We start from the raw sequence: 18790 nt of genomic DNA, 5'->3' as shown, positions 1-18790 counted from the left end.
TCAAGTACTACTAGATCATTTGCAAAGACGGAGGCTGTACGTATTTGTTTTAATTTGTATAATACAGAAATGAGATAGTGATATTGCGTTTTTGATAGCACGGTTATACCCCAAGTTTCAAGAGATTTGTTTGTATGTGTAGCATGGTGAACCCCCCACTAGCTCAAGTAATGGATTATCCCAGTGTACACGCATGCGTGGGCAGCAGTTCTGTAAAGTGGATATATCTGGTTTGACATTAAAGTCTGGTCTCCCACAGTTTTGGCCCTGACGTCGTCTGTAGTGCCCGCTTAGCGCCCGGCCCTCGGGGTCGGGCGGGTAACAATTTGGAGGTTCTACCGAGATCAAAAGTTCCAGGAAAAACGGAGCGGATGGCGCGGTAACAGCCCGTGAAGTTTGAGAGAAGCGGCAAGAGAGAAAGGTCGTCTGACGGAAGTTCCCGCCGAAACGGTCACGTGACGCGACGGGACGTGGGACGAGAGGTCAGAGGTTAGTTCTCCGGTTTCACAACAAAGATGGCGGCGCCCATAAGACGACGGAAGTAAGGGGGAGGGCTACCGTACCTACAAGAAGAAATTGGAAGTAACCCGTGCCAACTCAGTATAGCATCGTTGTGAGAAGACATACAGAGAGGGGAAAGTAGCAGACTTTCACTCGTCAGTGTGGCCTGTAGGCTGTACCAGCTTCAGCGGGAAAACCAGGAAAACGGCACATGTGGTTGGTGTCAAGTTACCGATCAGCCCGGCAGAAGAGTTGCGTCACTCACCAGCATTGCCAGAGGTCAACCCACTGAGGTAACCCTAGTAAACAAGATCCACCACTCAAGTGATGGAGGAGACCAGGAGGGCACTGGGGAGATCAAGAACGTCAATCAAATTGTGTCCCCACAATGGAAAGAAGATGACAAGCACAGGCTGGCAAGCACACGAGACTGTGGCAAAAACAGAGGAAGAACTGATGCGGTCGGGACCGTTAAGTAGCCGACATCAGGCATGAGCAAGCAGGACTTTCGCATGTTTAACATTTTGTTAAGTTATAGATTGAATTCATAGGGTATGTTTAGTATGTAGATTAACAATTAGCATTCATACAGAGTTGTCTAGTTATTGTCTATGCTGAAGAAGTCTGGTACCAGAGCTATGATCCAAGCAATGGGCATGGAGGCCCAGAAAGGTTAGCACTTTGGACTCTGAATCCAGCGCTACAATAAAATATGGTTGAGGAATTCAGGTAGACATTAGAATTCAGGAATGCTTAGTTTGAGGGTTAAGGACAGTCCAAGAAAACAAAAGTTGAGGATGGCCGGATGTAAATCCAAGAACACAAAGTTTGAGGGTGTAGTGGAACCAACCCAAGACAACAAAGTTGAGGATGGCCGGATGTAAATCCAAGAACACAAAGTTTGAGGGTGTAGTGGAACCAACCCAAGACAACAGAGTTGAGGATGGCCGGTAAGAAATCCAAGAATACAAAGTTTGAGGGTGTAGTGGGACCAACCCAAGACAACAGAGTTGAGGATGTCCGGTAAGAAGTCCAAGATACCGAGTTTGAGGATGTCACGGAACCAAACCCAAGACTGCCATGTTTGAAGTCACTTCCAGAAAATGGATGTCATCTAGAGAAGTTTGAATGAAGTTCACTGAAAACTTACGGGGATACAGGTGTCAGACGGACATAAGCTGCAACTCAGCTCCATAGTTATACAATTGTGCAAGAACTGTTAGGTTGACATGCTTTGTACAAGTAGAGTTATCCTTATGATCGACATTAGATATTGGCAAAGGCAATTGTTAATAAGTGACATACATATTGTAGTTCTGTTTTTACTGTTATTGGCAATGTCGGGACGACATTTTAGTGAGAGGGGGAGTGTGTAGCATGGTGAAACCCCCCACTAGCTCAAGTAATGGATTATCCCAGTGTACACGCATGCGTGGGCAGCAGTTCTGTAAAGTGGATATATCTGGTTTGACATTAAAGTCTGGTCTCCCACAGTTTTGGCCCTGACGTCGTCTGTAGTGCCCGCTTAGCGCCCGGCCCTCGGGGTCGGGCGGGTAACATATTTGCCATATTCCTCCACTTATCAACGCCTTAATTTATTGTGTTTTCATTCTGTTAATGTAAAATAATAAATGTTTTACTTTTACGACTTGGTAATTTTGGTTGTAAGACTTGGTCCCCATGAAAAATAACTTGTCAAATCTGAATGTCACCCAGGAGTCTGAAGACAAACCAAATAGACAATATGTCAGAAAGGCTTATGCTCCCTTAGATCTTCTCATTCCTGCATACAAATAGAATAATTACAACACTCTCTAGAGTTTGCCAGTAAATACTTGGAAAGGTTACAAGTTATATTGGGTGCAGTGCAATATCTATCAACAGTGTGGCTATTAAAAGAAATACCAGAGAGAGATATTGACGAATGTTGCAATATCTGCAAGTCGTTTCAGTAAACCCCATCGGGACACAGTCCTTTGTAAGAAAGCGTTACTCTTACAAATTGAGCGTCCCCTCTAAGCAAAGGTGAGATGATAGATATGCGGACTTTGTGGTGGTTTGGCCTGACCTGGCGATGATCAAGGGATTGTCATGTATGACTGAGGTGTAGCATCTGCACTAAATCACGACCAGAACGTCCCTTAAGGATGATTGCATCACATGGAAGCACGCCAAGACTCTAGAAGGTCGATTCGACCACCAAATCACAACTCTTCTGCACGTCGTATTGTCACACTCACACAATTGTCTTGCTTTTTGCTTTTCTATTAACCGAATCACTTTAGCAAAATCCATTGGAAGAAGGACTCAAATGTCCTTTATGATGGAATTTTCGTGATTTTGTATGAGATCAGTCGACATTTTAGTGACCTTTGATATCAGTTCTTGCAGAAGAGTTGGTGCATTACGCAGTCTGGGTGACAGTACGATCTAGATGGATTGACCTTTCTGACGATGCTATAGATGATGGAGCGTAGCCACATCCAGGGGAGTCTTATTCATCCCCAGGATAGAGAAGACCATGGCGCCGTGCCATAGACTATTATAACTTTTCTACTATTACTGTCAGTTAGTTATAACTGATATATTAGATAAACGTATACTCTTATGATGCGCACAGAATTGTTGCAATAGACTAGAGAAGGTTAGCCCGATGGCACACATTTATACATTGCCACGGCTGTTAAGGTGGTGAGTTTGTTGCACTGTAACGCTTACATGATTAAACACAAGGCGACTAGAATTCCCCCAGCGTTGTTACAGGCACATATGTCATGTACATGTGGTGTGCGTTCATATCGTTCTTTCCAACAGTGCGTATGGTTACCCACTGGCTTTAACAAGGCTCCTCGGTTTTCTTTCTGCATCTTAGCTACTGTATAAGAGAACCAGTCTGTCTACTTTAAATACCATTCCCTCACTGTCAAATCCCACTCGTTCTTATCTTATAGAGAAAATAGGGCATGTTGGATTGATTTAGTGAAGAGGGAAATGCGAATGACGCGTTACAAATGGATTCTGACTGCATGCATACACCACATCGTCCTGTACCTGCACCACAGCGATGATTCCATGTCACCCCCAAATCCCAGCACACATATGACAAGCTGTAAACATCTACAGAACTATGCAAAGTGCCTCGAGCACCATGAATTACAACGGGAAGTGCTTAGTACCGCTCTACCAGAACTAACTCTCGAATTCCCCATTTTCAACTTTTTCTTTCGTTTTTAATGTCACAGTTGTAACTCAGTCTGTGCTATATTTTCCATTCCTTTTATTCATTTCCTTCTTCAAATTTCCATATGAGTTAGTGATTACTGACTCTGTCTTGAATTATTTATACAAGTTTATACAGCGTTCCAATTATACAACGTGTTCTAGTAATAGCTACCGGACTCTGCTTGTACGTCCTGGCAGATCCTGGTACCTGGATGTCGGTATGTAGTCACAACCCCATGTATAACGTGTCTAAAGCTTGATAGGTCCTGGACGATAGCTAAGCCGGTGATGTATGTAGACCAAGAACAGTCGATTGGCGACCATCTCAATAGTTGGAAGCGTCCGATAACTTGACAAACGAGTTGTGAGACGAAGAGTTCTAGCACTCAATTCAACGGAGGATGCACTTAGCTCATCAACCGTGTCATGGACCTTTTATCTGCTGACTGAAGATAGAAGGGCCTTCGTCTCAACTTAAGTTCAGTTCTGGCACAATGAGGTTATCTTGTGGTGCAGACAAAATCGATGGCGTATCGACTGCGTGTAGCATTCCAGCAAACTGGCTAAACTACTCCTGCCAACTGATGAGGTCAATACCCGACGGTTTGTGACCATGACGTCGGGAGGGGGGCTACATTTGGGGAGTATGTTTTTACTTACAACTAGCCAATTAGATTTAGATTCATATTTCAAACTTGACGAACATCGAAGCTTAAAGATAAAGTTTAATTGCAAATCAGCCTCATTCTAATCATTCGTTCTATTCTAGAGGTGTAACTAGCTTTTGCAATTACAAAACTAGGAGGGAAACATTCCTCGTGTGTACTTTTTTCGTTGGTTTTGAACGACATGCTGAAGGGCAAAAAATGATAAGGTTATTGATAAATAAATAAATATTGAAACTGGCTTTTTGGTTCCTCAACAAAATCCAACTTTTAGTACAAAAATAACATACATTTGACAACAATAGCCAGGCCAGCCAAGCGTTGAAGGGCGGTAAAACTACAGAGCACGTATCACGTCAAATAAGGGCGGTAAAACTACAGAGCACGTATCACGTCAATAAGATTGTCTTCTATCGTTTCTCCCACTCGGAGATTATCTTAAGTACCGGAAATAGGCGAGCGCAGAGTAGATAAATGTCAGAAGATCAGTTCTCAAAAATACTAAATTCCTTCTTCCCAGACATGTCGTAACAGCACGGGAGTTCAGGGGTGAACTTTATGGAACTTTACAGAAAAGATAGAAAATGTCACAGATTATTGTAGAAAATATTTGATTTCGTTCTATTCTTTCCATCTGGACTAAATGGTTACCTTGCCAAGGAACAAAAAAAGCGGGCCGGAAAGATAGAAAGACGTAATACGACATAGCAGTCGGATTATAGTATTTGATGCATATTGACTTCACAAATCAATTTTGGGATTCTGCTATCCAGTGGTTTTACCGGGATGATTACTTTAGAAGTCGCGATATAGATTCCTTCTCGTATCTTATCAGTGACATCTATCATCGCAGATATGTTTTTATGCATATACGTGTAAGATGATCCTTTAGTGAAATATTTTAATCTCCTTTTATTACAACTATATTTTGCGTTGACTGCGATAAAGAATATTGTATCTACCTTAGACTGATGTTTAACTGTGCATTCAGCGGCGCCAACACCAAACCTGTGTCAGAATTGGCAGGCCTCACGACATGACATACCACGTGACTACAGGATTGAACAATAACAGTGATTGATATATTTTGCAATGAAGCCAATAAAACGTAGTACGATTAAAGCTTCGTGACAATCTTACCGCAATCAACTAAAGCATTAATAGCCTCACCCCTCGAGTATACGTTATGCAGCAGACACTTTGATATTATCTAGCAAAATGGACTATAACGTTATATATATATATAGGACTAGTCTTAACAACAATATGTTTTCCATCTGAGATTTTATTCAGCTTATCATGTCTTGTTTTCTGACTGTACATCAGTTCTGATTGTACAAGGTTTCTGACAGTATATGAAATCTGTCTATGCAATCTACCAACAGAAAATCAAATGGCACATAATAAGCGAGAACAAAAGACCTGCCAAGGTGCCTGCTATGAAGGCTACAAAAAAAGAGTTATATGAAACTGTACGGCCTGCGCCACATTTAATGAAGTGGACTTAAAGCTCCGTGGGCTACGAAGATATGGTAAAATTAACAAAGGCAGCTGCCTGTGACTGAGGGCTAGATTCATTTGTTACCGTGTACGTAAAAAAGTGCAGTGCATTTTATTCAACGAACCAACACCAAACAAAGGTATTCCTGCGGGTTTATAACCTAACCAATGTGTAAGTAAAGTTTAAATGTTGTTCTCCTGAGGCTTCTATTGACTTTTAGTAGAAACAGAATTTAGGCTCGTCTTTAACAAAAAGCACTTATTTTCTTCCGTGTTCTTTTAATATAAAATATTGAACTTCTGTCATACACGGAGTGAACACCGGATGTTGTCCATGATAGAGGTCGGTCTCGCGCTGGGTCAGAGATTACAGGAATGTGACCTGATCACGGACCAGCATTGCATGGCGTTTTCAGAAAGAAAAGTATCAGGTGGAAATCCATATGCGTTATAAAATGTCAGAAATGACAGAACGTTTGTCAGCCAATCGTTAGAAGTGTAATTATTTTTCGGCCTTGGCAGGAAACCAGGGTGTCGCTTCCCGTGGGGAAAAATCAATGGACAGAAACACATTGTGTGAATTGGTGGCATTTAATAGCAGTCTAAATGACCCCATTAACTGACTATGTAACATTTACAGGAAATAGAACCTACCATATCTTGGTCTGAAATACTATCGATGCTGGAAACGTCTATGGCGATGCCGACAGACACAGGGGTACCTAGAGGGGTATACATACACGTTCTCAACAATACATTCAAATGTACATGTAAAGAAGATAAATATTCTGTTCTTTCAATCACACAAATCTTCATGCAACGGAAACGTTACCTGCGAAATTAGGTCTGAGTCGGTTGTCGTAGTTCTTGAAGATAAAATAGTAGGGCGCTTCGTCGTAGTCTGTAAAATTACTTTCTTCTGCATACCTGTAAATAGTACAGACAAACCAATAGTTATATGTAACGAACCTATACATGTGCAGTTAGTTAGTTTGTCTGTACGTCTATACTTTATATGTAAAATTTATCATGTATTGTGTGTGTGTGCCTTTCCCCTCTCTGTATCTCTCTCCCTCTCTTGCATTGTCTCTCTCTTTCTCTCTATCTATCTCTGCCCTTGGTAGCAATAAACAGGGTAAACACGTCTTTTTTGTTTGTATGTAACGGGGGCCGCCCTTAGATGCGCCCTGCCCTAAGATGCCCGGATTTTTTGCTGATCTTATTATGCATAAGTACGCCGTGTTTGTTGCCACTGACTATGATGATTAGAAAGGTAAATAAACCAAGTCCAAACAAACAGCTTTTTTCTTTCAAAAATGTTTTTACACATATTTACTTCCCTTTTTTTTAAGACAGAATGTTTACAATAATGTCACTGTGGTCACCTGTAACTAGGTATTGGTGGCTCGTGTCCATAAATAAACAACCAGTAAAAAACAGACACACAACTGTCATACACATAAGAAATAAAGCTTCACAAAACACTACAAATATTGGTCTTCAAATGTTTGTTGAGTAGAAGACCGACCATAGAAAAAACAACATAAGCATCGCCGCCGTTGCTTTCCCCAGGGAGTGTGGCCCCGCAGGTGGCAGACGAGCGAACGCCCAAAAGATTTGTTACTCAAAATGATTCGTACCGTCTATAAAAATGAAACTTCACAGAGTGATGTCGAATATGTTTCCCAATACGTACACAGAGTTTCTTGTGATTTTGGCGTTGTCGTTTTTCGTAATGATTTTGTTAGTCGGGCCGCCGCATTCAGTGCATTTCGCCCATTTCCCATGAAAACACGACCTGGATTGTGAAGGATTTAGCCCTCCTTGCGGGAGACAAGAAGCACACACAATCACAATTCTACTGTCAAAAGAAAGCTGATCTATCATAAAATTAGACCTTTTATTTATGTTTGTCTAAATTGGTCACCAGCTTCCGAAGAGAGCAAATTCCAAAAGCGGGGCAAGTTAGGGCGCACTGTTTAATGCAGCTCAAAATCGGAACTTATATTCGCGATAAAGTAAACGTCCTCGGTGTTTGCCAGTTGTAACGAGGAGGGTGAAGGGTTCATGAACAGTATTGATGCCTTCCTTATTCAAGTATGGTCTCTAAATTCATTGATAAAAACTTGACCACTCTTTGGCAACTAGTGATGGAGCGCCGTGAGTTCGAGCGCGTAAAAAAGCGAGCATCTTAGGGCGGCCCTCGTTACTTCTGTATGTGTATGTGCGTGTGCGCAAGCTTGTGTTTGTGCGTATCTGTGTATGGGTGTGCGTATCTGTCTGTATGTATGTGTGCGCGCGCTTGTGTGTGTGTGAGTTCGTGTTCGTTTGTGTGTGTGTTTGTCTTCGTTTGTTTGTCATCGTGCGTTTGCCTTCGTGTGCGTGTGATGATGTTTGTGTGCGTTTGTGTTTGTATGTATGTGTATGTGTATGTATGTATTTGTGTGTGTATGTACATGTATGTGTGTGTTTATAAGTGTGTGTGTGTATGAATGTTCGTGTGTCTGTGTGTGTTTATAAGTGTGCATGAGTTTGCCTGAGTGTGTGTGTGTGTGTTTGTGTGTGTGTGTATGTGTGTTTATAGGTGTGCCTGCGTGTGTGCATATCTACGTCAAAGATGAGTGACATGTTTTATGTTTGAATCATTCAGCCATTATTTACTTTGAGCCGCGTAATGTACTTTGATACACATTTAAGGTCACGTTTGGTTTATTGCCATGAATAGATATTGCCTTCTTTAATATAATGGAGCCCCTTTTGACAAAGTTTCCTCACTTTATAGCACGTAATGAATTTGGTTTGTGCTTCACGTTCATGTTTCCGTAGCGTAATATGTGACGTTGCCACAATGCTACGATTTCGCTGTTCAAACAAAACATAAGAATTCCATGCAGTAGCTGTACCGTCTCTTCTGTTTATCTCTCAGAATACGTCTGTATTTCTTTTGAATACGGCGATGAAAATTGCTTTTGACAATAATAGTGCAATCTTCTACGGGAATAAGTTGTTCTCGGTGTTCTTCCTGACGCTGAATAGCTTCATTTTGCCTTATCTCTCTCCAACATCCGGGCGGAACACGATAAAGCACGTAACGCATCGACATTAGCACAGATTGCCTTACCAGAATATGCAGCTATCTACATTTGCTCACATGATAGAAACGTGTTCGCTTCATGACACAAAGTTAACGATGAAAAAATGAGCAAAAAATGTTTTTCATCAAAGGCATATTCAAAATGCTAAACGTTAACAGGAAGCTCACCTTAACTTTCTGGTATATCCTCTTGCAAGCAGGACCGCTATGACGAGGACATTGGTTGCCTTGCTCATGGTGGCAGTCTTGGCAGTTGTTGTAGGTACCCGAGAAGCGCCACCGAATTGTGTCTGTAGATACGAATGCGCGTGACGGTCCCTCCCAGGCTCACTTGACAATGCACACTGGGTACAGTGTGTGGTGTTTCTACACACTGGGTGTGAGTGACGGCTGGATTTCCAGGGCGGCCCGGGATGGGTCGTTGGGTCCTACTGCGCATCGAGGCTCTACAGATCTATCACCCTGACGTATGCTGCATGCCGCGGCTCTGCTGTGGTTGCCGATAATAAGCGCGCTCAAAGTAGTGAACGGATCTTCCTACACTAACCAATGAACTTCGTCCTCTGCATGGTTTCCCACCTGATCAAATCTAATCACAGTACACTTACGGAGGACCACGAGCATGGTGTGTTAACAAAGGATACTATTATTACACCACAGTTTTAACTGTCAAAGCAATTTGTCAGGTAAAATTTACGGTCTGTCAGACATATGTCAAATTGAATGTACATTTCACAATAATTTCTATGTACGAGATGTTATCGCGATTGCCGTGACACTGTAATCACATAGAAACGATTGAGATATTGTTAAAATGCAGTAACGAGACAGTAAAGGGAATTACGAATTCATAACATACCAAGCACGCCAAATCCGAGCTCACGGCATCCCCGATGGTTTACCCCTGTGCGTATAACCGAGAACCCGCGCCAGAGAACCTAATCATTGCCTTATAATTGACTGTCGCCTTCTTTTTATTCATTGGTCCCCCAGGCACCCTTGACGAGCCTCTGCGGCAGCCTGCAACCAAGTGGAAAAAGAGGGGGAAAGCTGGAAGCGGCTAATTTGGAATAATTTGGAATCACTCGATAGACCCATAGGCCTAAGAGAACCAGTCTAAATCGCAATGGAAACCTTGCTTGCGTTAAGCAACTACCTTTACCTTACCCGACTGTCTCTGGTTAAAAACATCCATTGCCCATAAAGCTTAAGACTGTATAATGCACCGTGTTTACAGCAACCATCTTTCAGCTACCAGTGTAATAATACAACATGCAGCTACTTTGCCTGTTAAGAGGTGATTCTTAGCTCATGTGAATGAATTATCCGTCTGTCAATGCACAAGGCTAGGGCTGACTCATCATCATCATCATCTCTAGGCGAGCTAGATGCTCGGACGGTCCTCTTTCCCTCCATCTCTCCCGACCCTCCATAGCTCTAGGAAGCTCTCAACACGAATGCTCCCAAATATGCTGTAAGCCAGTTGTGCAGGGCCTCCCTACCCTGGCTTGATCGTGCTTTGGCACCCATAGGATAACATCAATTATGATTTGCCCTTTACCCCACCATGCATGCCGAGCACACCTTAGTCTTGTAAATAACGTCCAAAATTCTATCTAACATAAACAGCACCAGCCGCGTAACTTCTGACTGGTTTTCTAGGTGTTTTGTACGCAGCACAAGCGATCTGTTTTACCATGAAGTAGAGTGCGACATTGTTCTTCATTCGTGTGATAATTTTGGGGTGTTAACTGAAAATCTGCTGACGAATCGGCCCAGTTTGGCAGGGACATTTGGGTAAAACCCAATGGACAGTACTGACGGACACCTTCCTCCTAAAGCGCCATGTTCGGAATCAATTGGTGCGTGTGTATGGCCGGCGCAGGGTCGCAGCTGTGGGTGCAAGCGGTCTCATTTGTCCCGCTTAAGCATCCTTGAGCCGTAAGCCCGTTCGTGCCACCACAATGTCAGCCTCAAGAAGATTCAATTATCATTTTCCCCAGATAGCGCTAAATCTACCATGAATGTTTTTGCCAAGTTAGGGTGGAAAGGAACCAATCAATCGCGCAATTTAGATACTGTAAACGCAGAAACTTTCGCGGTGGATTAATGTTCGCGGTTTTCGCGGTGGTCGCTTCATCGCGAACTTAAAACCACCGCAAACATTTTTCCATGGCAGTAAGAGACTACAGTGCATAGACTACCGCGAAACTAAAACCACCGCGAAAATTCCTTTTTCCTGTTACCGCGAAATTGAATCCCGCTTACTTAAATGCATTTACAGTAGGTGATTTCAGGATTAACATTCAGTGTGTTTGATATTGTTCAAACTCGAAATTGCCTGACATTGGTACCAATGATTCTGGTGTGTGACAAAGGGGAGATATATAAGAGAGTCAAAGAAAGCGACAATGGTGTCTTTATGATATAGAGCTGAGGTGGTTAATGTGATGGGGGCGTTGATATGCAAAGCCAGTAAGAGCATTGGATTTCGCGGCTGTCTAAAGACGGAATAAAAGTGAAGACATGAAATATATGGTTGGGATAAGGTCATAGTACCCCACGTACACACACACACACACACACAACACACACACACAACACACACACACACACACAACACACACACACACACACACACACACACGTACTCAGATGTAGAAAGAGATACATCAATGCACCCACCCACCCACACACACACACACACAAACACGTTCTTTCGTTCTTTCTGAAGTTGTAGTTTTGATTGGGGATGCTCTACGCAGCTGGAGATGTCTACGTCCTGAATTACATATTTGCAATAACCTTAACAGCACTTATTCAGGTGACGTCCTATGTAATTTGGAAATCTACAAATTGGGCATAGTTGGGCGAGATGGGGGACATGAACCTTGGTGTTTTCCATAACATCCATATTTATGCCTGGACGAAAAGTTGGGTTCTGGCTGTATATCCCTCTATCCCGATCGATATATGTCGCCTATTCTCAAAGGCTCCTACCTACAAGATGAATGTCGATGTCGTCGCAAACCCCTTCTTAACGGCTTCAGTCATGAAGTGTTACTCTAGGAGTCGCTAAAACATACAATTCATCCCCTTCATCCAGATATCAGAGGGTGTGTGATGCATATATGCAGCCTCACCGGCCCCTTTTTCTGACACCTCGGTCACAGTTCAAAGAATCGTTGATTCTTGCCTACGGGAGAGTCTTTCAACAAGGTAATTGGGGCACTGGGTTACTACAGATTACCATTCCTTTACTTAGTGCGCTTACTTAGGACTGCGAAATGTGTCTAGATGAAAAGGGTTCGATATGCAAGAGATGTGACCTAGGTTTCCTGGTCCTGGTCCTTAAAGATTGACGGAGGAAACCTTAGTTCAGCATCAAGCACAGCATACGTGGGTAAACAATAAACCCCCTGTAGTATCTGAGTTGAAGGTAATTAAAGTCATTCCCATTCTAATATCTTAAAGCAAACAGTAAAGATCATCTTAATAAATGACTTATGAAATACCAAACTGATGAGAATGAAGACGGCGTTGGAAATTGTTGTCACTGTAAATGATTGTTTAACTCAGATTAGGGGTATTTCCACGAGTTTTGAGCATTTCAGAAGATGAAAATAGCCACTAATAGGGTTAGGGTATCGATTGAGCTCTCTTTAGAACCTGACGAATTGGATTGTCCTTGCTGCTCCAGTGGTTTGTGCCTTAACGAATTTTCCTTTGTGACAGAACATGCCGAGAATTCGTGATGTGTGCGTTATTCGTGTGCTGACTGGTAAATGAAAGAAACCACTACAATTCAAACACAATGCAATGTCTTAGCATGAAAGTTTATCTGTGTTGGTAGAATAAATTATAGAAAAATTGCTAAAACTTTACATCCAACACTGAAATTAACTATAGGGACTTACCCCTCTACATTTTCGGTCAGTTTAGTGGAAGATAAATCCGTGATCTCTTTATAGTAACAGTTGCCATATTGTACAGATTCGCTGCCATAACGTCATTGGACTGTGACGTACGTCGTTGGACACATACCATAGACATGAGACGTCAATGACGGTTAGACGTCCAGGTAATAAGATATGCCAAAAAGCATACTGTTTACTTGGCAAAACTTTAAAGATACATATGCATCACGTCGTATATGGTCATGAAATATTATGAAGGTAATATTTTCATTGTAGGTAGGCTAATTCGGTATGCATACTACATGTACCTGTGAACGTAGAAATGTGTAGCAGCAGCTGCGTTTACAAATAGTAAATATGCCAATATCTTGCAAACATTACAGGAAACATGGTGGAAGTCGAAACACATATTATGCTCAACTGTTCGTTCTACGATCACGAAAGACAAGAGCTGTTTGAAGAGGCCACTAATTAGATTCTTCACATTCACTGACAGCAAGAAAACAATTCTCCTTCTAACATCACAAAACCTTCACATAATAGAAAAGGTGTGATCTTTCGTCTTCCACTGTCTCCGAAAAAGACGTCGAACTCAATAACCCATGGCCAGAATCTAGAGTTAGCTTTTAGACTGGAGTAGACCCTTCTACACGCAGTCTGTTTGAATCTCTCATGTTAACGGGCAAGAATTTACAATAAACATAAACTATTTCTGCCAATAACAACATTTGAGTAATGTCCAACGCACCACTGCCAAGCTTCAGGGTGCCACGTAGATATTTAGAACAATATAGAAGCAAATCCTATAATCTCCGACTAGTACCTTTCTTAGAGCAATGACATCCATCACAGACACGTTACCTGCTGCGAAGGCAAAATAAAAATAAATGGAAAAAATAATAGAGGAGACAGCCATACACTTAGATTAAAAAAGAACTTAAATAAATACATTAATGATACGTATGATTAAGGTAAACTGAATCATAATAAAAACACATATTCACGGGATTTGGAAAGGCCAAATACGTCTTACGTAAAGGTCTCGATGTTGAACTGAGTGGCGTCAGTATAGCGGTCCGCCTCATCTAAAAAGACAATATTGACAGTTGCGTTAGATAAAATCACTATATCTGTTGAACGAACATTTTAATATCATACGTTACAGATGAAATACATCTTACCTCTATGTTGAGCAGCAGAAAGCAGTATAAAAACCAGCCAGAACATGTTGCTTGCTTCTCTAACTCTAAGTTCTTGTGGCCGGCAAAACTGACCGTATTCTTGAACACAGAGTAGACTTTTAAGGGATATAGGAACGTTTATCTGTCCTATCAAATATTGTGTTTCCGGGCTCTTGTGTGGCAAGTTGTCCGGAGCGTCGTAGAGGTCATTTCAACTGACGTTATGGGAATGATGGCAGATGGTTACCTATTGGCTAGTGGGTATTGCATAAGCCTTGAACGCTGCACCGGGCAGTCAGGGAGCCTCGTAGAAAATTGGCACACCGAAATATAAGACAATTCTTCCAATAACGATGGACAATATAATAGACACCTACGGCATCAATATGAGACCAGTGGCTAAAATAAGTTGCCGGATGACTTTTCAGTACTTGGATACTCGGCTACTCAAAGTGTGAGTAACGCCTCCAAGGCGACCTCGCCAGCCGTGACCGCCCTGGGAACGAGTGATTTGACATGTACAGAGCGCTTGAAATGACTTTTTGTGGACTGGGATCTTAACATACGAGCTGGCAATTTATAAAGCAATCCATACAGCAGGACATTACAAATATCCAAATGGTAATCATACATAGGTATGATGATTGTGTAAGCTTTTGTACTACAAGGACTCAGTTAACAATCGGTAGATATGATAAGGCTTAGGCTGTTGAAGAAGGCATGCAGACTTATAGATCGTAAGTAGTCTTGAGTGAGGCAGACACATAGATGGTTTTGTGATCACATAAGGCACCATTTTGCTAGACGAAGATCGTGCTGCAACCTCGCAGCGACCTTATTTGATTTTTTGCAACCCTTGAATTCATTTCTGGACTATGATGCAAAATGTTAAAGTACACAAAATACACGTCGTAAAAAGATTCATCTTTCCACAAAACGTTGTTTAGAGTCACATCACTTTATTTTGCCGAGTGCCGACAGATCTCGGTATTTTCTGGGACCTTCGGAGCACAAGCAAGAGCCGGCTCTAGTTGGATTGGATGGTCTGCTGGATCCAGCTCTTGAAGGCGGTGACTCGGGTGTAGGCGGAGGGCTTGTACTGCGCACCGCACGGCTGTTCTCCCCAGCTGACGATTCCATTCAGTTCCCAGCGGCTGCCGTCAGGGGACGGACAGATGAATGGACCACCAGAGTCTCCCTGAATAACACATATAGGGACAAAATATTCACTAATGGAAAAACACTATGATACTTCCGACAGTAGCTATATCAGGTTGATAGGTCATCTGAAGGTACAAAGTTCTAGTGCCAGCAACAAACTCTAAAAGGGTAGCCCTAACCATGAGTCACCCTGCTTGTCTACAACATTGGACAATAGCCAAACCACCGACTTATTCAGATTCTCCTTGTTACATATTACATCATTGCCTCGGTGCATTCTGGTTGAACGGCACCCTGTAGGACATTACTGCACACACACGAGCGCGCGCAGACAGAGCAACAAAACACCAACTGGTAAAAATAATTTCAACAGACAACAGACTTACGTTACAAGCGTCATCCTGTCCATGGTCATACCCGGCACACACCATGATGCTGCTGACCATTTCACTACCCCAGATGTAGTTCTGGCTGCAGTACCCAGGGTCCAGTATGGGGGCGTACGTCCACTTCAGGGTCGCAGAAAGAGGAGCTTGTCCAACTAATATTTACCAGGCACAAGGTTTAGGGCATAATTCTACACCTTGAAAATTAACAGTGGTCATATAATATGCAAAAAGCAACCTCGATAAATTTTCGAATTAGCATACCTACTTTGATAGCAATATATATTATCCTCCTTCCTTTGTATTGCTGTATACTTTTTGAACCTTCCCGATTCCATCACAACAGTGTAGTGCACCTTCATTCTGCCAGGACGGGGGATGCTACAAACTACTAATCACCATGGATCCAGACAGTGACATGCTCTTCGCGAACCATATTTTTTAATCATCCTCAAGAAAACCAAAGGACTGGTCGAAACTTATGTGAGTCTAGCCGTTGTGTTGGAAAATAGTTTGATCTTTGTTTCCACGACATTAACTTTCCCAATACATGTTAACTGTAATGGTATATGTATTAATTCAGACTTACAATACTGGGACTGGATGTCGTACACGCCCCATCCGCTCACGACGCAGTTGGTCCCGACGCTTGCGTCACGATCAGGCAGGCAGATGTTGTTGACATAGTTGCTCACAGTAGCAGGCCTGGGTGGGAATAAGGTGGTTCGCGGTTTGAATTGCGCTTGTGCTTGTACTTGTGCTTGTGCTTGTGCTTGTACTTGTACTTGTGCTTGTGCTTGTGCAGTGAGATGCACTATCGGTGATATTTCCAAGGTAAATACAGCTCTCTTTATACAGTTCTTGATTGTACTTCCAGACACGTTTTGCTCATATCTCAGGGGTCTTCAAGTTTGACATATAACTCGCAAATTACAATCACAATCTACTTAATCAACATACAGTGCACAAATATGTGTCACCGTGAGGTTATTCTCGTAGTGGATAAAAACAATATGCCAAAACCGTGTGTGTAGGTACGAGTATGCTGTGATTTAGTTTTGCAAAAATCGTTTAATATATGTTAAAATATGTTCATCTAATCGCGAAAAAATCGTTAGGCTATGTTTCTCACGGAAAGTATAAACAGTCGTTGACTGCCCTGCTGGGCATCGGTTTGTAAAATGTGACTTACACTCCCTTTCCCTTAGAGGCTGCGGTCGCACTAAGATTGCTGAGCAACCAAAGATTTGACAGTTGCTCAATAAATTTCATAGATAGAAAAGAATTTATTTCCGTTTGGTTTGTTTCCTTGTCTTTTAAATCGACTAAATGTCACATCATATTCTGATTATAAGATTAAGGGTCCCAAAAATCCTATTTTCGTCTCTGCACGTTCAGCCTTACCTGTTGAGCTTCATCAGTGCGACGTCGTTGCGCGGGAAGCCCATGGCGCTGGCGGTGTAGCTGGGGTGCATGATGACCTTTGTGACTGTGAACTCCTGCTCGCCGTTCTCATAGTACTGCAGGGATGCCAGGCCCATACGGACTCGCCACATGGCAGGGTTGGTCATTCTGGAGGTATTCATATTCGTCGTATGATAGGTTTACGACAACCGTACGAAGGTTTACAACAATCGAAGGATAAGTTAACGAGAACCGTGCGATAGGTTTACGACAACCACACGAAGGTTTACAACAATCGAAGGATACGTTTACGAGAACCGTACGAGGGATTTACGACAGCCGTACAATAGGTTGACGACAGACGTACGATAAGTTTAGGACAGGCGTACGATAAGTTTACGACGACTGTACGATAGATTTACGCCAGCCATGCCATATGTTGACGACAGCTGTGCGACAGGTCTACTACAGAAATTTGGACATATATCGTATGTACAAAGTTCAGCTCTTCTTAGATGTAAAGGTTGTCTAACTTTAATGAGGATGAAATCGCATGCATTTACTTGTCTGATAGCGACATATGGTACAAGTGTTAGCCATGTAAATAGCTTACAGTGTTCTTACAATCATCTAAAAAATTCCTTCTTATCTTTTATCAGTCATATAAGTAAGACTGTGTAAATATACCATACACCATCCAATTAGAATTCATCTTACTATTATAGAAAGTACCTACCCATCCACGCAGTGGCCTGCCGTAATGACCCACTCGTTGTTGAACAGGGACCCCCCACAGCCGTGTGACCCTCCCTGGGCGAGGTTCTGCAGGCTGACCTGCCAGGGGAACATGCCCTGCGAGGCGTACTGCCCGCCGATGATACGCGAGCCAGCCGCCACCCCACAGTTGGGGTCGTTTTGGCCGGTGCTGCTACCGGTAGTACCGCCGCCAAAAATCCCAGTGAGCCAGTCCCACTGAGCATCTGTGCAGAGAGAAAGGCTATTGTTGAATTCTTCAAAAATAGGATATTACAAGATTTATGTCAAGTACATGTAGGATGGAATTATGATAATGAGTACAGTGATATTAACATGTTATTCTATTTTTGCTGGGTTTGACCTCTTCGTTGGAGGCAGGGGAAGACGAAACTACACATTAAAAAATTGTGGATTTCAATAAACTTAGCTTGTTCTTACGTCGTCGGTTAAGGTGGGAGAGCAAAAATATATGACAATAAAAAAATGAGGCTAGAGTTAAAAAAATCAAAAAGTCAAAGCGCTAAAATCATGTACATATGAACTCTCCTAAATCTGCTTTTTGTATATCATCAATGCAATATAGACCGACGTCACAGTACAAAACTATTGAAATGAACCATATGGAAGCGAGATACAGACAAGGTAGCCCTCCATTTTAGTAACTTTATTGTTAATAGCTTAAACTAACATTTGCTTGCAACTTGACAATTGTAATAGTATCTTAGGCTGATTGCCGTATGTGTATCTTATACATGAACATACCTCCACGTTGTGCTGCGGACAGCAATAGCATAAAAGCCAGCCAAAACATCATCTTGCCTGTTCCCTCGAGTCCTTGTGGCAAAACTGACAAGATTCTTGAACAGGGAGTAGAACACTCGGCGGACAAAATTTTATTTGTCTTCTCAAATATTGGTTCTTCCGGGCTGTTACATGGCATATCTTAACTTACGTCATGACACCACGAGAAAGGTCACACATGGCTCGAGGAGGAGAGAATAGC

The 18790-nt window shown here is 42.3% G+C and overlaps 2 protein-coding genes across 2 annotated transcripts in view; both read right to left on the bottom strand.

Moving 5' to 3' along the window:
- Positions 1 to 10154, bottom strand: part of LOC118412187 (gamma-aminobutyric acid receptor subunit beta-1-like) — a 22262-nt gene extending 12108 nt beyond the window's left edge. The window contains exons 1-4 of the mRNA XM_035814906.1: positions 9842 to 10154; positions 9151 to 9472; positions 6721 to 6815; positions 6543 to 6610 (exon numbers count right to left, since the gene is read on the bottom strand). Coding sequence (XP_035670799.1) covers positions 6543 to 6610; positions 6721 to 6815; positions 9151 to 9218 — 231 coding nt within the window. The 5' untranslated portion in view covers positions 9219 to 9472; positions 9842 to 10154. The remainder of the gene's footprint in view (positions 1 to 6542; positions 6611 to 6720; positions 6816 to 9150; positions 9473 to 9841) is intronic.
- Positions 10155 to 15019: 4865 nt separating this feature from the next.
- On the bottom strand, positions 15020 to 18706 carry LOC118412026 (trypsin-like). Its single transcript, XM_035814614.1, has 6 exons — positions 18550 to 18706; positions 17768 to 18011; positions 17032 to 17199; positions 16217 to 16332; positions 15628 to 15782; positions 15020 to 15278 (listed from the first exon to the last, which is right to left on the bottom strand). The coding sequence occupies exons 1-6, from the start codon at positions 18599 to 18601 to the stop codon at positions 15108 to 15110; spliced, it is 906 nt and encodes a 301-aa protein (XP_035670507.1). The 5' UTR covers positions 18602 to 18706; the 3' UTR covers positions 15020 to 15107.
- Positions 18707 to 18790: the final 84 nt, after the last annotated feature.

The sequence above is a fragment of the Branchiostoma floridae genome, chromosome 3, assembly GCF_000003815.2.
Source record: "Branchiostoma floridae strain S238N-H82 chromosome 3, Bfl_VNyyK, whole genome shotgun sequence".
In the NCBI taxonomy this organism is placed as follows: Eukaryota; Metazoa; Chordata; class Leptocardii; order Amphioxiformes; family Branchiostomatidae; genus Branchiostoma; species Branchiostoma floridae.
The sequence above is the reverse complement of the archived record's forward strand: the minus strand, read 5'-3'. Positions and strand labels throughout refer to the sequence as shown.